General features: G+C 43.6%; 2 protein-coding genes across 9 annotated transcripts in view; one reads left to right on the plus strand and one right to left on the minus strand.

Moving 5' to 3' along the window:
- RUFY1 (RUN and FYVE domain containing 1) overlaps nt 1-4716 on the plus strand; it is a 69355-nt gene extending 64639 nt beyond the window's left edge. Inside the window, exons 16-17 of the mRNA XM_003799148.3 lie at nt 2096-2173; nt 4085-4716. Coding sequence (XP_003799196.1) covers nt 2096-2173; nt 4085-4228 — 222 coding nt within the window. The 3' untranslated portion in view covers nt 4229-4716. The remainder of the gene's footprint in view (nt 1-2095; nt 2174-4084) is intronic.
- A 3067-nt stretch (nt 4717-7783) lies between these two features.
- On the minus strand, nt 7784-16898 carry HNRNPH1 (heterogeneous nuclear ribonucleoprotein H1). 8 transcript variants are annotated; one of them, XM_023518753.1, is made up of 14 exons: nt 16813-16898; nt 16206-16333; nt 14726-14881; nt 14375-14518; nt 12780-12918; nt 11653-11831; nt 11491-11562; nt 11302-11435; nt 11019-11154; nt 10572-10631; nt 10420-10479; nt 9655-9747; nt 9141-9190; nt 7784-8555 (listed from the first exon to the last, which is right to left on the minus strand). In XM_023518753.1, exons 2-13 carry the CDS (start codon nt 16300-16302, stop codon nt 9141-9143), a joined length of 1320 nt encoding a protein of 439 aa, XP_023374521.1. In that variant the 5' UTR covers nt 16303-16333; nt 16813-16898; the 3' UTR covers nt 7784-8555. The 8 variants fall into 8 exon arrangements, with proteins under 8 accessions (XP_023374521.1, XP_003799198.1, XP_023374517.1 ...); XM_003799150.2 differs by having other exon boundaries at nt 10390-10479; XM_023518749.1 differs by lacking the exon at nt 9141-9190.
- Between the last annotated feature and the right edge of the window lie 896 nt (nt 16899-17794).

A 17794-nucleotide genomic window follows, 5' to 3' on the forward strand; every position in this document is an offset into this window, starting at 1 on the left:
AAAAAAAAAAAAAAAAAAAAAGGGCCTGGATGATAAGTAGCCCTAAGAAGGAAGCAGAAGGTGGCAGAGAGATCTGTGAATCTTTTTAAAACAGTGAAGTCGTGGCGTGGCGCCTGTAGCTCAGTGGCTAGGGCGCCAGCCACATACACCAGAGCTGGCGGATCCAGCCTGGGCCTGCCAGTGACAACTACAACAAAAAAATAGTTGGGCGTTGTGGCATGCCCGGCTACTTGGAAGACTGAGGCAAGAGAATCACTTAAGCCCAAGAGTTTGAGGCTGCTGTGAGCTGTGATGGCACAGCACTCTACCGAGGCTGACATAGACTCTGTCTCAAAAAAAAAAAAATCGTAAAAGTTAGGTTCTTCTTCCATCCAAGTGAGAGGCCCGAGGTCAGCCAGCCCCACTCCAGTGCTCTGTACCATTTCTGAGGACCACTCAAGCCAAGCCTTAAGCTGGACCAAGTTTCTGGACCATTTAGGGGAGGGCAGAATGACACATTCCACTTCAAGAGCAAAAGCATTCATGTGGCCCCTGGGCCAGCGTGCTGAAGCAGAGCCTGTGGGTGAACAGATGGACATGTTGGGCACCTGCCTTTGGGGCTGTCTGCTGGCAGGATCCTTGGCTCTGCTGTGGCAGCAGAGCAAGAGCATTCTTCCAGGCAGCACCGTCTGGGGACTCGACTCTAGAGCAATATCTCTAGGTGTCTGATTTCCCCAGTACACTGTGAATAGACAATTGTCACAGCAACTGACAGCAGCCTGGATTCCTAGGCAGCATCAAGTTGTATCCCTTGTAGACTGAAAGCTCCTTGGATGTAACTACTATGAGCTGCCTACCATAATACCTCTGGCACTGAACAGAAATATTTATACAAAATTATAGCTGACAGCATCAAGGGGAAACCATGAAGAATTATAAAACAGAACTTTAGAGCCATTGGAGCTTTGTGATATAAGGATGAACACCCTGGGCATGTGCAGATAGCCCAAGGGGAACGGCTCTAGCTCAGTCATAAGGGTCTGTGTGTCACAGAGAATCACGTCCAAGAGATGCTATGGAGCCAGGAAACTACCTCATATGCCTTTAACCTGGCTAGAATACCTCAGTCTCTCAGGCTAAGTCAATCACATGTCCTTATTTTCCCTAAGAGAGACCTTCCAAGTCACCTTTTAAGGCTTCGGAGGCTCTTCGATGGAGTGCAGGTCATCTGCTTCCCACGGTTATGTGAGGATCAGGGGTTGGGCCTGCATGGTGTCCTCAAACTGCGGTCCACCGGGAATTTTTTGCTGCTGCTGCCTGTCCTGCTTAGCAGCCAACTTGTCCCAGGGCCCACAGTCCAGCCCTCCAATAGTCTGAGGGACAGTGAACTGGCCCCATTTAAAAAGTTTGAGGACCCCTGGCTTAAGGGGATCCGATCCCTGCTGTATATTTCCTGTCTCTCTGCCAGGATCTGTGTCATGAACTATTGTAGTTTTGCTCAAATTTGGCCCATCCTTACTGTCAGTTCAGCTACTCTCTTTGGAATAGTGTCCGCAGTCAGGGTTCCAGGCACCAAAACCTGACACCAGTTACTTCAACCAAAGAAAATTTGAGTCTCAGGTAGCACCTATGGCTCAGTGAATAGGGCACAGGCCCCATATACCAAGGGTGGCGGGTTCAAACCCAGTCTCCGCGAAACTGCAACAAAAAAATAGCACCTGGTGGGCACCTGTAGTCCCAGCTGAGACTGAGGCAAGAGAACCCCGTAAGCCCAAGAGCTGGAAGTTGCTGTGAGCTGTGATGCCACGGCATTCTACCAAGGACAATAAGGTGAGACTCTGTCTGTAAAAAAGAAAAAATTTGAGTCTCAGTTTAACAGAATGTTGAACAACCTGCCTCAAGACCTAGTGGGAAGCCATAGGGTAGATTCCAGCTCTGGGCAGCCCTGGGGTAAGGTCCCCTTCACTACTGTCCTGTGAGGCCACAGCTAGTGAAAAAAAAGTCAAAAAAAAAAAAAAAGGCTACTAGATACAATGATCAGACAGAACACAGCTGCTCATTTCTCATCAGGGCCTAAGACATAAAGTCTATTTCTAGAGCATTCCTTCCTTTTCAGGGACATACTTGGCTGAAAGACGATGAAGCAACTCACTGTAAGCAGTGTGAAAAGGAATTCTCCATTTCCCGAAGGAAGGTACGTAGGGGTCCCTCCCCCAAAAGCCCTTGTCAGGCTAGGTTTACTGCATGTGGTCATGCTCACTTTTATGCAGACAGGCAGCCCCATCTCCTTTCAGAGCTGCTCTACATGATTTTATCATTGGGAGTTCTCTGTATGTGATGGGACCAAAAATGGGCCCAAACAGAATCTACTGGAACCTACAAAACAATAGGTCACCAAAAACTCCCCAGTGATCTGGACAAAACATCCGCCCCTAGTAAATATGCTTCTGGCTGTGCAGCCTGCCTTTTAGGTTCTGGGCACGGCTTTGTGTCATGGCCTTACTAGTCTCACCAAGTCCAGCTGGGTGAAAGAGAAGCTAGGTATAGATTACAAGCAAAACTGGGGGCTAAAAGAAAGACTAAAGGGAAGGGGGATTTCTGTCACACTATCAGTGCCACCACAACCTGCTACCCTGTGGATTCATGGTCTCATCTGCTCCCATTAGCACCTATCTCTATGGGAAAGAAGCCAAAATTCTCCCAAGTTCTAGTCAGTGTTTTATAATAAGTAGGTTCAGAGCTAGAGAATAACACTCCTGAGACTGCCTCTCAGAGCACATCTGTCTGCAAGGCTTGGCTGTACCCAAATGGCCCCTGGCCTCATGAGGGCAGGCCAGAGGCAGAGGCTACACCATCTTGTACCTAGTGAACCCAGTGTAGACAAGGTCCACAGCAGCCCTGTTTATAAAGCTAGACTCTTCTCCCCATGGAATGACCCAGGCTCTGTATGTAATTCAAATTACCCACTCTCATTGAGTTAGGAAACATATAATAAAACATCCTGTGTTGCCAGATACGGTGGCTCACACCTGTAATCCAAGCACTTTGGGAGGCCAAGGTGGAAATGTCACTAGAGGCCAAGAGTTCAAGACCAGCCAAGGCAACATAGTGAGCCCCATCTCTAAAAGAAATTTAAAAATTAACCAGGCGTTGGCTGGGCATGGTGGCTCACACCTCTAATCCTAGCACTCTTGGGAGGACAAGGTGGGTGGATTGCTCACAAGTTGAGACCAGCATGAGCAAGAGAACCCCCATCTCTACTAAAAATAGAAAAATTGGGGTGGCACCTATGGCTCAGTGAGTAGGGCGCCAGCCTCATATACCAAGGGTGACAGGTTTTTGAGCCCAGCCCCAGCCAAACTGCAACAAGAAATAGCTGGGCCTTGTGGCAGGCGCCTATAGTCCCAGCTCCGGGAGAGGCTGAGGCAAGAGAATTTCCTAAGCCCAGGCTTTAGAGGTTGCTGTGATGCCACTGCACTCTACCAAGGGTGATAAAGTGAGACTCTGTCTCTTTTAAAAAAAAAAAAAAAAAACAGGACAAAAATAAAAACTGAAGCAGGGCGGCTATGGCTCAAAGGAGTAGGGTGCCAGCCCCATATGCCAGAGGTGGTGGGTTCAAACCCAGCCCCAGCCAAAAACCGCAAAAAAAAAAAAAAAAAAAAAAAAGGAAAAATTGAAGCAAGAGGATCACTTGAGCCCAAAAGTTGGAGGTTACTAAAAAGATTCTTAAAAGCCTTACTCAGCCAAGTGTGCACTCCTCCCCCACTCTCCAGAGGTCCTACATGCCTAAACCAAGCGTGAACAAGAGCAATTTTTCCTGTATGCACAAAAATTAGCCAGGCATGGCAGCACCAACTGTAGTCCCAGCTACACAGGATGCTGAGGCAGGAGGATGGCTTGAGCCCAGGAGTTAGAGGTTGCAGTAAGCTATGATGATACCATGGGCCAGGGTGACAAGAGAGTGAGTATAAAATTTGAAATAGGTAATATAGTTTCAGGGAGGATGTGAGGGCATTAACTGGACTTCTAAATGTTAGGGGGAATGGGGAGGTGTGCAGATTTGTTTTTTCTGGGGTCTCATAACTGCCTTCTCTCTGTCCTCTAGCACCACTGCCGCAACTGTGGTCACATCTTCTGCAACACCTGCTCCAGCAATGAGCTGGCCCTGCCCTCCTACCCCAAGCCGGTACGTGTGTGCGACAGCTGCCACACACTGCTGCTGCAGCGCTGTTCCTCCATGGCCTCCTGAGCACAAAGGCTGCCTGCAGGGGTTTCAGGGGTTGGCTTTCCCTCTCAGGGCAGCAGGGAGCCTCAGAAACAGTGCCAAACTCTGGGACTGCAGGGACCACAGGAAGCATGGGAAGTTTGATTCCCAGGAGAATCAAAAAGAATCCAATCCTGGCCAAGGCTGCTGGCCCTGGAAGACAGCATGTAGGAACCAGCTGTGCACCTTTCCATTACTTGTATGGAATTAACTCCTCTGGATTGAAATTTCCATCTGACTATGTAACTATGATTTTGCTACTGATTTTTTACTTTTCAAAGAATTAGCCTATTTTGCAGCATTTGTAAGTAATCAGTTTCTCTCACTCCCCCCCTTCCAAAACTTTGTACACAGTGCTTCATACCATGCCGAGTCTATCAGTGTGCCTTCTCTCCGTCAGTCCAGAGATTGACCATTTCATGCCCTTGTGAATACCTATCGTTGGCCCTGCAATAAAAATCATTTATTTTTCACTCTGGTGTGTGCAGAAAATGAGCTTGTGTCAACTCAGCAGGAACCTTGCCAGCTCTTACCCCAGACTGCTCTTAGGGGCCTCAGAGCACCCTTAATGGAGTCCCAAGACTGAGGCCCATAGGTAAGAGTATGAGGTGAAGGCTATTATTACTCAAAAAGCCTGCTGGGCTCAGGCTATGCCCCTCCCAGGTGAGCCTAGGACAGGCTACCATCAGTGGACAAGTGAAGTGACCTCAAACCTGTCACTAAAGCTCAAAAGTTGTTGCCTTCTATGATTGGAGTTCAGCAGATAACAGATGGAAACACCTGTGAAAAAAGCACTTGCCAGGCAGCCGTTTTCTCACTTCAAAAGCAGTGCTAATGCTGGCTCCAAGGCTTCCTCCTTTGGACTCACACACCATAGGAGTCAATGGACTAGAAATTTTAAGGTAGAAATAAAACATTCTAATATCCACAGGCACCCCCCGCCCCGGTCTATTCCAGGCCATATTATTTTCCACTATCCAGATGGACACCCTGCTCAGGACCCTGCCTGATTGAATCCTGGCTCTCCTGCTTTCTTCAGGCTCTGCCCTGCAGGAGAAAGGCTCACCCACAACTTGGGTCCGCACTGGTTCTTCACACTGCTCTAGTACCCTTAACTAAAACTCCAGATTCCACTTCTCTCCATAATTCCTAACCATTCGGGAAGAAAACAGCTCACCAAAGTTAGTTCCCATATTTATCTAGTCCTACAGCTTAAAAAGTACAGTCAGACTTCAAAACTAGGTCTGCCCACCTCCAGAGCCATGTTCTAAGCAGATTTTTAAGCCCTATTACAGAAATGCCGGGCAGCAAGAAGGTGCTCCTTCCCTAACTTAACCTGAACAGCTATTAATCTCAAACAGAACCAAACTTTTTAAAAACTAGCACAGTAGTTACAGCACCAACCACATACACCAAGGCTCGCAGGTTCAAACCTGGCCCAGGCCAGCTAAATGACAACTGCCAACAAAAAAATAGCTGGTCATTGTGGCAGGCACCTGTAGTCCCAGCTATTTGGGAGGCCAGAGAATCGCCTGAGCCCAAGAGTTGGAGGTTGCTGTGATCTGTGATGCCATAGCACCCTACTGAAGGTGACATGGTGGGACTCTGTAGACGTTCCCATCACTGTGCCTGACACTTAAGTTTCATACCCATTTTCGCCCAATCTCACACACCCCATGGCCAAGGAACAAAAGCTCAATAAGCATTACAGCAGATCCAGGTACCAAAGCTACAAAAAGCTGCCCTTAGTGGTCCGTATTTTTCTATCTGGCATCCAAACATACACCTGTACATTTTTGTAACCCTCAGGTTTGGCTCACACCACCTTTTCCCAGCCTGATAAATAAGGGATAGACAGATGTCTAAGGCAGTGGTTCTCAACCTTCCTAATGCTGCAACCCTTTAAAATACAGTTCCTGTGGGTTGCAACCCACAAGTTGAGAACTGTTGGTCTAAGAGCATGCTTTTCAATATGCAAGCCAACAGGGCTAGACTGAGCAGGTCAGGGTCTTGGTTAAACTGTAGATTGATTTAACAGGATCTGGAGCTTGACTCATTGCTAAGTAGTGATGGTCCAGGGAGCAGAGGTTCCAAAGAACACAATAGATCTAGACTAAATTTTCAACCTAACCTTACTCCAAGTTGCTAATTCTAATCCTTTTCTCCTGTAACCATCCCAAAGTTTTACGAGAAGAGTATTTCTTTTATCAGTGTAAATCAGTTAACTAAAGGACCCAAAGGTTATCTCCAGACTTGTCAGACCTAATACATTCCAGACCTTTCCCTGCTCTCATGTGAATTGCCCCCTAGTCCTCTGGGGACCGCATGCAGCAAGGCTGGACCTACAGAGCCCTCCATGCATATTTCCATTACATGCAATCCACCACACACAGCCAGAAATGGCCAGTTGCAAGCAATCTGTAGTCCACAATACTCTCAGCCAAAAACAAACTTGGGAAAGCCTTCACCACATCACAGGAGTTAAAAACACACACTTGTCATATCTGAGCTCAAATGCTATGTTCTTTCAATACCACAGACTTTGAGTCTAGAAGGAAGAGCACTAGCAAACTGCAGTGCCCTTTAGCATCTACCAGATGATGTTCTGGGATCATTCCTTTAAAACAGCTTGGATACAGAAAACATTTCTTAGCATGTCAGAGTTCCAACCTACCAAAAACAGGAATGCATGTTTCAAGAATTTATGCTAGGCTCGGTGCCTATAGCTCAACCGGCTAAGGCACCAGCCACGTACACCTAAGGTGGCGGGTTCGAATCCCCAGCCCGGACCTGCCAAACAACGACGGCTGCAACCAAAAAATAGCCGGGCGTTGTGGCGGGCGCCTGTGGTCCCAGCTACTTGGGAGGTGGAGGCAGGAGACTTGCTTGAGCCCAGGAGTTGGAGGTTGCTGTGAGCTGTAATGCCACGGCACTCTACCCAGGGGGACAGCTTGAGGCTCTGTCTCAAAAAAAAAAAAAATTTATGCTGATGTTCTCAACTACATGGTATTCTGCCTTAGGTGGTTTACATGGAATGGAATTTTACTCCTAAGTGGAACTGATTTTGAAGAATGAGGCAAAAAATACAAAGCTTAAAGACCATCTATAAGGAAGCTCTTCCTAAAAAACACCCTACATATACAAATACTCAAAACTTCAAAAGCTAAGTCTGACTGGCTTAGGAAAAAAAAAAACCCAGAGCTTCCAATCTGCCCTTGCTTCTGGCACTTCACCATCACGCCTGAAAGCCTCCTGGACATGCAAGACATGCACTGGTGCCTCACTAGAACTTTGTGCAGTGCTTAGCAAGTTACAGGCAGTTCAGACCAGGTCCTGTGCAGCCAAAACACAGACCTTCATAAGGGCCTCAAAAGCAAGTTTACCTTCAGTTGCACTGGAGGGACGAGAAGTTTGAAGACATCTATACAACAGCCTCAACTGCCGAGCCTTTTTCTGCCGTCAGATGTGGACCTATGCCTCAGGCAGGAAGAGAGCACCAAGAAAGAGTCCACATGACACTGAAGCACAGACAAGACAAAGTGCAGTTTTTAAAAGGAAGATTTATTGGACAAGTTTCACTTAGCGCAATATACCTAAAAGGAAATCACAATACAATGAAATTTTTAAATCAGGGCCTCAGAATTTCATACAAACACCAAGACCAAAATCCTGAAGTATCGGGATTGCGTCTCAAAATTTTCCCCATTAACTTTAAAAAAAAAAAAGCTTAAACTTACGTGCCTTACAAGGTTATTAAATGAAACTAGAATTAACAAACATGCCAAAATGTTTCACTTTTAATTGTAGACAGAGCTCCTATATTGAGTTTTACAAAAAAGGCATGTCTTTCAACATGCATCTGAAGAGTGTTCAATATCATGTGGTATAAGAGCAACATTTAACATAATTCAACTGCTTTAACCTAAATACGCTTACTGCTTAAGTACATCCTACAATATAACTAACTTGAGAAAAGCTGGAACTTGTTTAACAGTTATAGTTTACTCAACTTTGCTGTTACATCCTCGATGAGTGTTGTGCTCAAAAACACAGAACCTTTAAGTCTTTAAAACAATCCTGATTTCCACTTATAGAGTAAGCATAAATCACAAGCTCATATTGCAAGAAACTGTTAAACTGAAGTTTGTTTTTCTTAAAAAAAAAGTTGACCAAGAGTCAGTGATCAGGATGAATTACATCCCCCATCCACCACTCATACTGGACATGCTAGACATCCCTCCCATTCCGTTCACGCCCATAGATGCACGGCTTCCACTACTGTAGTAGCTGCTGTTCACTGCTCCTTGGCTACCTGCAAAGAGATCAATTTAACAAGTCAGGAGTAGCTTCAGATTATCAGTCAAATAAAATATAGCATTCCAATAAAAAGTTTAAAAGGTATACGAGTACAAATGGCTGCTGTCCAAGTGGCGAGAAGCATGTTTGGGAAAGGGGAATCCCGACTCCAAACAAGTCTCGATTAACCCCTTTTCTCTGCAGTACCAACGTGTCAGATTCTTGTGCTACCATTTAAAAGGATTCTTCAGGATCAACATGAAAAATTAAGTTTAAAGGAAAACTAGTGTTTTTCAAAAATTGCAAAATTACTTCATGTTTTTAAAACTAAACAAGGCATTTTAAAAAAAAGTTTACTGTAAACATTCACAATGTGTCCCTCAAATGGCATATGAATAGGGAGCACAGGGAAATCTTGCTTTTCCTATTCATGGTGGGCAGGAAGTGAGAACAAAGTTGGACTAAAGGCAACTCACTGTGCCCAAAATGGCAGCCTCCATGGAGTTAAGTCAGAGCCATTGACTGCTATAGAAAGTGTTATTACAACATATCAATATTCGCTATTGGGAATTTAAATTATATTTTTTGAGAAAATATTTACCTATGCAATGTTTGATTGAAAATCACTGGAGTTTTCCTGTAAAACTTGGTCTGCAAAAGGATTTTGTAGGGTAAGACTATAATACCAAAATCACCATTCTTTAGACCAATTGAAAAAAGTTAATAAATAAAACCAATCCTAGGTTAGCTGACTAGCAAATACGGTCCTGAACCCAACCACCATTCTACTATTTAAAATTCTCCCTCCATCTAAAATTGATTTAATACGAACCGAAAGACCAAAAAAGTGAACTACTTGATCTAATGTTTTTAATAAATGGAGGCAGATGTTTTCTGGCTCAACAATATTCCAAAGCTGCAATGACTAGTTTTTAATTCATGAAACACTTCCCCCTCCCAATGATTGTTTCTGAAAATTAAGCTATTAAAAACAATTACATTAGGATTCAAAGCATATATTCAACAACCCAATTTCACCAAAAAAGAGCCTGCATATTCCCAACTAAAGAAACCTCCCTAAAACTTATTTTAGGTATATTAAAAAACATACTTACCATATCCACTCATACTGCTCTGGCCACCATAGCCGCCTCCATAACCACCACTCAGCTGCTGACTGGCTGGACCACCGTAACTGGACTGGTTTGCTGTTAAGTTAAGACAACATTAGAACCTTGTTCCACATGTAATGTGGTACCTGGCGGTACCCGGCTTGTAATTCTACATCTATGATTTTTCCAGTCTTGATCTGATGTTACTATAACCCTCTGCCTCCTTCTGCCTATTGTCTATAAAAAAAGACATCCCTTCTGCCCATCATTTAAAGCTAGTAAATATATATAAACTGAATGGCTAACAGTATACACATCAGCAGGACTAAATCCACCATCCCATAAAAGTACAGGCATTTTGAAGATCTTACAAATTGCTTGCACTAAATTTAGTGGGGTTTTCCCCTTAAATATATCGAAGTATGGCAATATACAGGCAAAAGTGAACACCTAATTATGCCCAACAATTTACATTATTTTATAATCCTGTGCTTTTTGCTTATTTTAGATTTTAACTTTATACTCAGAAAATTTAGTTTCATTCTATAGTCCCCTCCCCGCAAATTACTTAACATCTAACTTGAATTGTTATATGTAACTCACACAATGATTTAAAATAGTAAGCCAGACACAAAATTCAAAATTATCATATGCTAAACTCACTAAATATAGATTAACTCATAATTGATTTATACAGATATAAAGGTTTTGGTTTTTAAAAAAACTAACGATATTTACACAAGCCCATGCCTCCCATCATTTGGCTACCATAAGCACCACCGCTTGCTCCTGCTGTAGAATTCAAGAAGAGTTCTACATATCTGTGTTCTGAAATGAGAGAAAAGGCATACAAGGTTAGCTTAAAAAAAAGACACTAAAGTGATATTTACACAAACCCATGCCTCCTAGCATTTGGCTACCGTAAGCACCACCGCTTGCTCCTGCTGTAGAATTCAAGAAGAGTTCTACATATCTGTGTTCTGAAATGAGAAGAAAAAAAAAAAAAGTTTGAAAATGTTTGGTTAAAGAAAGGGCACACTTGAAAGTTCTTAAAACAAGTTCTCAAACAAGTTCATTTGAAATGAACTTCAAATACTTCAGTAAAAAAAAATTTAACAACTTCTATGGTGATTTACTTGTATTTCAGACTAGCCTTTAAACATTGATCTAAATTTTCAATTAAGGATATACTGCCCAAGTAAGTATTATCACAAACCCCTTTCATTCAAACTAACTTTAAGAATGCAAACTTTCTTCAACACACCTAATAACTATTAAAGGAGAAATTTCTCACATCCTTTACCATTCTACTCTTACCGTAAACGCCATACGTATTCAAAGCCCTCAAATGCTTAAATCATACTTACGCATATTTGCTTTGTCTTTTGACATAGCTGCCACAGCATCTTCATGAGTTGCAAACTCGACATCTGCTTCCCCAGTTACTCGGCCATCAGGACCAATTTCAATGTGTACTCTCACAGGATTGAGAGGTGAAAAAAACTAAAACAAAGGGAAATTTGAAAGAACCGTCAACTTTCTACAGTTACAGAAAACTAATGTTTAACATGGTATTCACTTAAATAGTTATGGTTCAAGATTTTACTACCATATTGAATTACTTGACTTATGAATTCACCTTACACTTACGTTATAAATGTCATTCTCAGTAGCTCTGTAAGGTAATCCACGCATGTGTACACAATGTCCTGTTGTGCTCTGGAAAGTAGAGCCACCATCCCCGTATCTGTGATCAGACATTCCTGAAAAACAGTAATTGAGGTCTAGATGGACAAGTGTTAAGTATCCTGCAGCTGAGAAATTCAATTCTTACCTTACCTCTTCCAAATCTATCTGACCCAAATCCATAGCCATCATTATAGCCATTATAATCATCATAGCCTCCATAGCCTAGAACATAAAAAAAAAAAAAAAGTCAAATGCATACACCTAGACGAAGGAGGAATAGACTTACCAACCCTTGATTATCCCCTCACATACCTCCACCATAAGCACCACGCCTCATCCTCTCAAAGCCAGCCCCTCTGCCAATGCTGTTATACCCTCTGCCAGCCCCAGGTCTGTCATAGGGACCTGGCCGCTGCATGGCCATAAGCTTTCGTGGTGGATCATAGTGAGTTCTAACTTCAGCTCGACTGCTCTTAAAGATTTCGATATACCTAAAGCGTTGTTCATAAGGGAGAGGGTGGGGAGGGGAGAGAAACATTAGTTCATTTTATACAGGTTATTTAGTTATACAAGAAAACAATCTAGTCATAGCCATGAAACTGACTACTATTTAAAGCCAGATTTCTTATATTTGCATAGGCAATGACCAGAAAATCACTCAACAGTAAGATTTTAATGTAACTTTACAGAAAAACTTACTCCTCTTGAGGCAGAGCCCAACCTTAGGGGTGGAGAGGAGTACTGTTAATGTATTTGGAGGGAAAGAATTCCACTCAACTTTCAACATTTCAAGCTGTAAATCCATTGGCAGCATGTATAGCAAGTGGGCTATAAAGCCAGCCTCCACCAACAATCTAGCCCACACTACACATTTCCTTTTGCCAATAAATACCCCAGGCCTATGCTTTTAGTAGGAATCAGCATAGGTAAGCGCATGCTTCAATGAAAAATAGTCACAAGCAAAGAGAATAAAAAACCTTTTGTGACAATTTCTTGAAAGCTATGCTTATTAATACATATGCAGAATATTTATACAGCAAGAAAAAGTTTGTTGCATTTCAACTTTAAAAACAAGATCAGAAAGTATCACATTTTCTTATGGTAATATTAATTTACTAGGTGGGTGTTATTACAGCTAAAGCCAGGTTTGCATTAATTTTTTAAAGCCATAGTCTCTCAACTCCACTGAACGGGGTTAACAAATTAAGAATCTTACAAAAATTGTAAAGGAGACCAAATTATCTGAAGACAAATTTAATACCTTAAATTTAGTCTGAGTGCAATGTGGGACTGTGACATCATTAAATCCTGAAATTTGTGGCAAAACGTCAATTAACTAGGCCTAGGAAACAGATTTCCTCCTTTTTAAGCAGAGAGAATATGGATTTAATTCTTTACCATAAGAAAAGTGACATATCCAACCAACCATCCATCCCCACCTGTGCCCTATTCTTTCCTTGTGTTTCTTTAGAGCCTTTTCAGCTATTTCCTGTGAAGCAAACTGCACGAAGGCCTCCCCCGTACTCCTCCCCTGGAAGTCCACCGGCAATGTTATCCCATTTGGCACGATTTCCAACCCTTCAACCCAAGGACAAATAACCCCAGTAGGGGGGCAATATTAACATCAACAAGCCCAGAAATGATTCTTCTTATAGCTTTAAATAAACCAGAATTTTAACTTTAGGTGAACGGTATGTTTTCAACAAGTACTCTTTAAATATGCATTGCAATAAAGTATGAAGTTCCATTATTACAAGTTATAACAATTCTTAACACACCCCATGATACAGTATATTTAAAAAACTTGAACACAGGATGCATTAAGAATTCAACAATTTAAGAACATTCTTATGTATTCAACTTAATGTTGAGAATTATACAAGAATAAGTTTCAAGCATTAAACAGCAACAGTTTTTACTAAATTCAAGACACACCTTTTACCTCATTTTATATTTCAATGCTTTAAATTATTGGAACTTCAAGTTTTAAAAGTATACATTTATACATTTAAATAAAATTAAAACATTACTTAGATCATGTAATTGACAAACATACGATCTAAACTTTCAACAAAACTGATCTACACAGCACAAATCATGCACTCTTATGCTCTAACAGTAGTATGATTCACTTCTGGAAATTCCGTCTATGAAAAATCCTTTGCGTGGATACATTCCCAAGCTTACAAAAAGGGCTTAAAGCACTTTCCTAGAAGATATGAAATTATGTTCATATTTAACGTTGACAGATAGCATTCAATTCTCACCAATTTAAAAAACAAAACAGACTCGATTTTTAAAATTCTGACAAATATTAGGTGTCGATACATATCTAATAGTCAAAATTTTAATACAACTAAACCATGAAAGGATTTCTTGCTCTTAATTCCAGTTTATCACATGAATATTAATATATAGCATTTAAAATATGATGTAACATTCTACAAAACATGCAATATTATATCAGCTCTTCAGCATAAAAACATTCAAATACTTTAGGCCCAAAACAATTTCAAAACACTTTCTATTTCAGATACTGAGACTACAATCAAACTACCTTTAACTTTCACTAACAGTTTATAATAGGTTAGCTAAACCAAGCTGCTTCTCTAATAGTTTTCTGCATAAAGAGAGACCATTAGAGATGTCTCTGGTCCCACTACCCAAGTAAGTGTCTCCTAAAAACACTTGCCAAAAATAAACAACCTGACTCACTAACCTAATGTTTAGGGGGATCTTACCTTTAAGTTGGAGTACTTTGCTGAATAGTGGTCATATTGAGAACAATCCTCAATGATTTACTCTGAACCAGCCTACCAACTACAGGCAAAGTTAACATTTTGGAAGTACTTATTTCCACCTTTAAGATGGGCTTAAATTATTTGAAAGTCTCTAGGAAGAAAACATTTAACTCATCAGCATACACTTACAACCTACGTTTAAGTACCTAAGCTTCTCAACTTTAAGGTCTATTAAATCACCTTGCCAGAAGCTAGCCAAAACTCACTGTTCAGCAACAAACAGGACTACATACCTGAGAAGAACTGAACAATTTCTTCCTTGCTACATCCAAAGGGGAGTCCTCTAAGCCGCACAAAGCCATCATTGGCCGTGTCAGGACTATTTGGACCAGTATGCTTCAACACCCAATCCATTTCAACGTTGTTTGACTTGAATACTGAAAGAGGTGCTTAGAATTAGTCAATTTTGGAAAGTCAGAGAACAAAGTTCAGACTTCCTGGGTCTTTAGATAAGCTAAGAAGAGCTGCCACAAACTCCCTTAGATGACCATTTCCATGCGGTCAAATACCTAAAATTCAGAAGGGGTGAGACCTCTATGTGTTTAATGTTTTATTTACTGTTACTAGGGCAATGTATATCAAACCTTCAACATATCTGTGTCCCATAGTTTCTCTGTCTTTTTTCAGGGCCAATTTGACTTCATCTTCTGATTCAAGTTCAACAAAAGCCTCGCCACTCGGTCTGCCTTCTCTCGTGTAGATGAAACGAATACCTTGAGCCCCATTTTGAATTTTGCAGTCTGGAAAGAAAACAACCATTAATATAGAATTTAAAACCTACAACCACCTCTGGGTGATACAGAGGAAATGCCTGTTCACATACTTCAAGGCAAAGTATGTCTCTTATGAAGCCTAAAATAACCACAGTATTACCAAGGGTGTGTCTTCCCAGTATTTAAGCAGTCATCCTCTCAAACCATCTCAGTCCCGAAGTGAAATAATTCCCATCCATCAAGAAAATCCAATATTCAAAGCAGTTTCTTAATTTAGTTACCTCTAAATCCTTGTTCCTCGTGTCTCCATTAGATATCCTTTAAGGTCTCAAAATTCTACCAAGTCTGGATCTTGTGATTTTATGGCATTTTCTCAACAATCTTAGGGTTTTGGTCTGGGGCATTTGTAGGTTTTACCTTACCAGCAGCCACATTAAGGTTTGTCACTCAGATCCAAACTGCAGGCCCAATACTCACCTGAAAGGGGATCAGTGTTATCAAGCTAAAATGCTCCAAGTTGCACAGCTGAAGCCAAACCCAGTGTTGCCCCCTGCAAGGTGGCTTCCAGTGTACTTGGTTCTTGTTTTACAGGTCGTTTTCCGTTACCAACACTAAATTCAGATAGTAAGTCAATACTACAAACGTCTTTACAAAAGCTCTCAATTTCTTCAAAATACAGTTCTGACAGTCTAATTTTAAGCCAATAATGGAAACAGGAACATTCTGATACAAGTTATTCAGGACACCTACGTACTGCCAGAAAAAGAAAAAAGCTACATAGGTGAGAAAACTTCCCTGAGCTTCAGTGTCCTCAACTGTAAAGTGAACCAGATCAAGAACTAGATGAGCAAGAACCTCTTCAATTACCAAATCTTGATTAAGTTGTCTGAAATTAAGAAGTGACATTTTACTTTCCAAGAGCAGAATGCCCCTCTTCAAGTAAAACCAAACTGGAATTGCTAATTACACTTTGAAATACTGCAAAATATTTATTTGCTCAAGATTGAAAGACGAATCTCATCTCTCCCCATTTATCTTCTGAGAAAGACATCCCTAACGGGGTGGTTTTAAGGCAGGTTAAAAAAAAAAAAACGGGAAAAAAGGCGCTCACATCAGCCGCACTCTCCCACAGGGGAAACAAGGAGGGCGGGCAGGGCCTTCGCAATTTCCATTGCGTAACAAACAGCAGCCGGCCGAGATCTAGCAACACAGCGGGAACTGCTGCCGCCCGCGCCCCACTAGGGGGCGCCTCGGACAGGCCCGCCCCGCCCATAGTCTGCCCGGCCGGCAGACCGCCCGCCCGCCCCGCGGCCAGGGTCTCTTAAACTCCCGCCTCCTATTTCTAACTCACCAGAAAAAAACCGCTGCACTTCTTCGGCCGAGCAAGACCAGGGTAAGCCCCGGACCTTCACCACGAATCCCTCTCCGCCTTCGGTGCCCAACATCATTGTTGAAGAAAGGTGCTGGCGTCGAAAAGGACTGCAAGGCGGGAATGAAGATGAGACCTCAGAATGTTAACTAAACTCCCCTCCGCCCTTGAGGCACCCCTACGGCCCAAGGCGCCTCTATAGAAGCGGAAACCTCGCAGACGGCTTAACCCCAAAGACTCCAACAGTTAACAGCCCCTTAACTAGCGACCGCACCACGAAACCGCCTGGGCACCAGGTGTCGGTGCCCCAAACTAAGAGGTACCCAGCCTGCGGCCAGCGTGGAGACAAGGAAATGGCGGCGGCCGCTTCCGCTCCGCCTCCTCCAACATCTCACACAATAGAGTCTGTGCGGCCTGCAGGCCCCAGCGGCGCTGCGAGGATTCGGCGAACCATTCGCAGCTCTTAGCGGCATCTTTCAGCTTGCTAAGGCCCCACAAGCTCTGGGAGAGGCCTGGGGGCAAGCAATCCTGGCAAAAACGGCATCTACAGGGGTCGCTGGGCTGCAAACAAAAACGGACAACCACTCACCCAGACTCACAACGACGGCGTGGCTAAGAAGAAATGGCCAGCAGGCGCCTGCGCAACCTAAATAAGGCCCTTTGAGCAAACTCTGCGCACGCGCAGCCATGGACCCGCACCACCCCCTTGCGTCACAAATAGCTCAGGCGCATGCGTAATTTCTCGAACCAGCCCGCCACCCGCCGGCACATTATCATGCGCATGCGTCTTGGGCTATGGTAACCCCCCCCCCACAACCATAAACCCGCCGGGCTTCTCTTGCGCCTGCGCCTTCCCGCGAATAGTGAACGAGCCTCAGCGGTTTATAATTTAGTTTCCTGCGCATGCGTCTTCCTTGAAATCCCTTTGTAGCCTTACCCGCCAGAGTGGGGGAGGGGAATGGTAGCAGTCTGCCCCACCGGGTCCGTATAAATCCCGTGCTCTGGGTTGTGGTGAGATAGTCGTATTCCTATACCTAACCTCTAGTCGTGAAAGGACAGGCGAGGCCGTCGAACGCTCCTTGTTCCTCGCCGCTTACTTCCCCTCCAACCCTAGAGCCAGGCAGACCTGGTCAGCCCCAGACCACCGACTCTTTCGTGGGTGCTGCCCGCCTACAGAGTTCCTGCACCTGGGGTGGTCCAAGGCGTGTGTGCCTCCACTTCCCCTTACCTGCCGCTGTCGGGCCTGAGGCCCCAGACTGCGCGGGGTCCCCGTCCCGGTGTTTCAGCCCCGGTACCCTGCTTTTGCCTAACGAACTCCCACCCTGCGTTCCCTCTTCCCTGCCCCAGGGTCGGCTGGTCCTGAACGCCCTGGGGCCCTTGCACGAGAGGGTCGCGCCTCGAGCTGGGGTGAGCCGCTAGTGCGAGCCAGGGCACTGCTCAGGAGTCGGTTCCCACTTGATCCTCCCAAGGATGAATAGGTACCAGAGTGTCCAGACACTGTTGGAGAAGGCCCCAGGGTCATCCCGTGTGCACGGGTGGCGCGAGATGAGTAATGTTCATGATTTCTAACA

This window comes from Otolemur garnettii, unplaced genomic scaffold (genome assembly GCF_000181295.1).
Source record: "Otolemur garnettii isolate 467f Iridium unplaced genomic scaffold, OtoGar3 scaffold00146, whole genome shotgun sequence".
Lineage (NCBI taxonomy): Eukaryota > Metazoa > Chordata > Mammalia > Primates > Galagidae > Otolemur > Otolemur garnettii.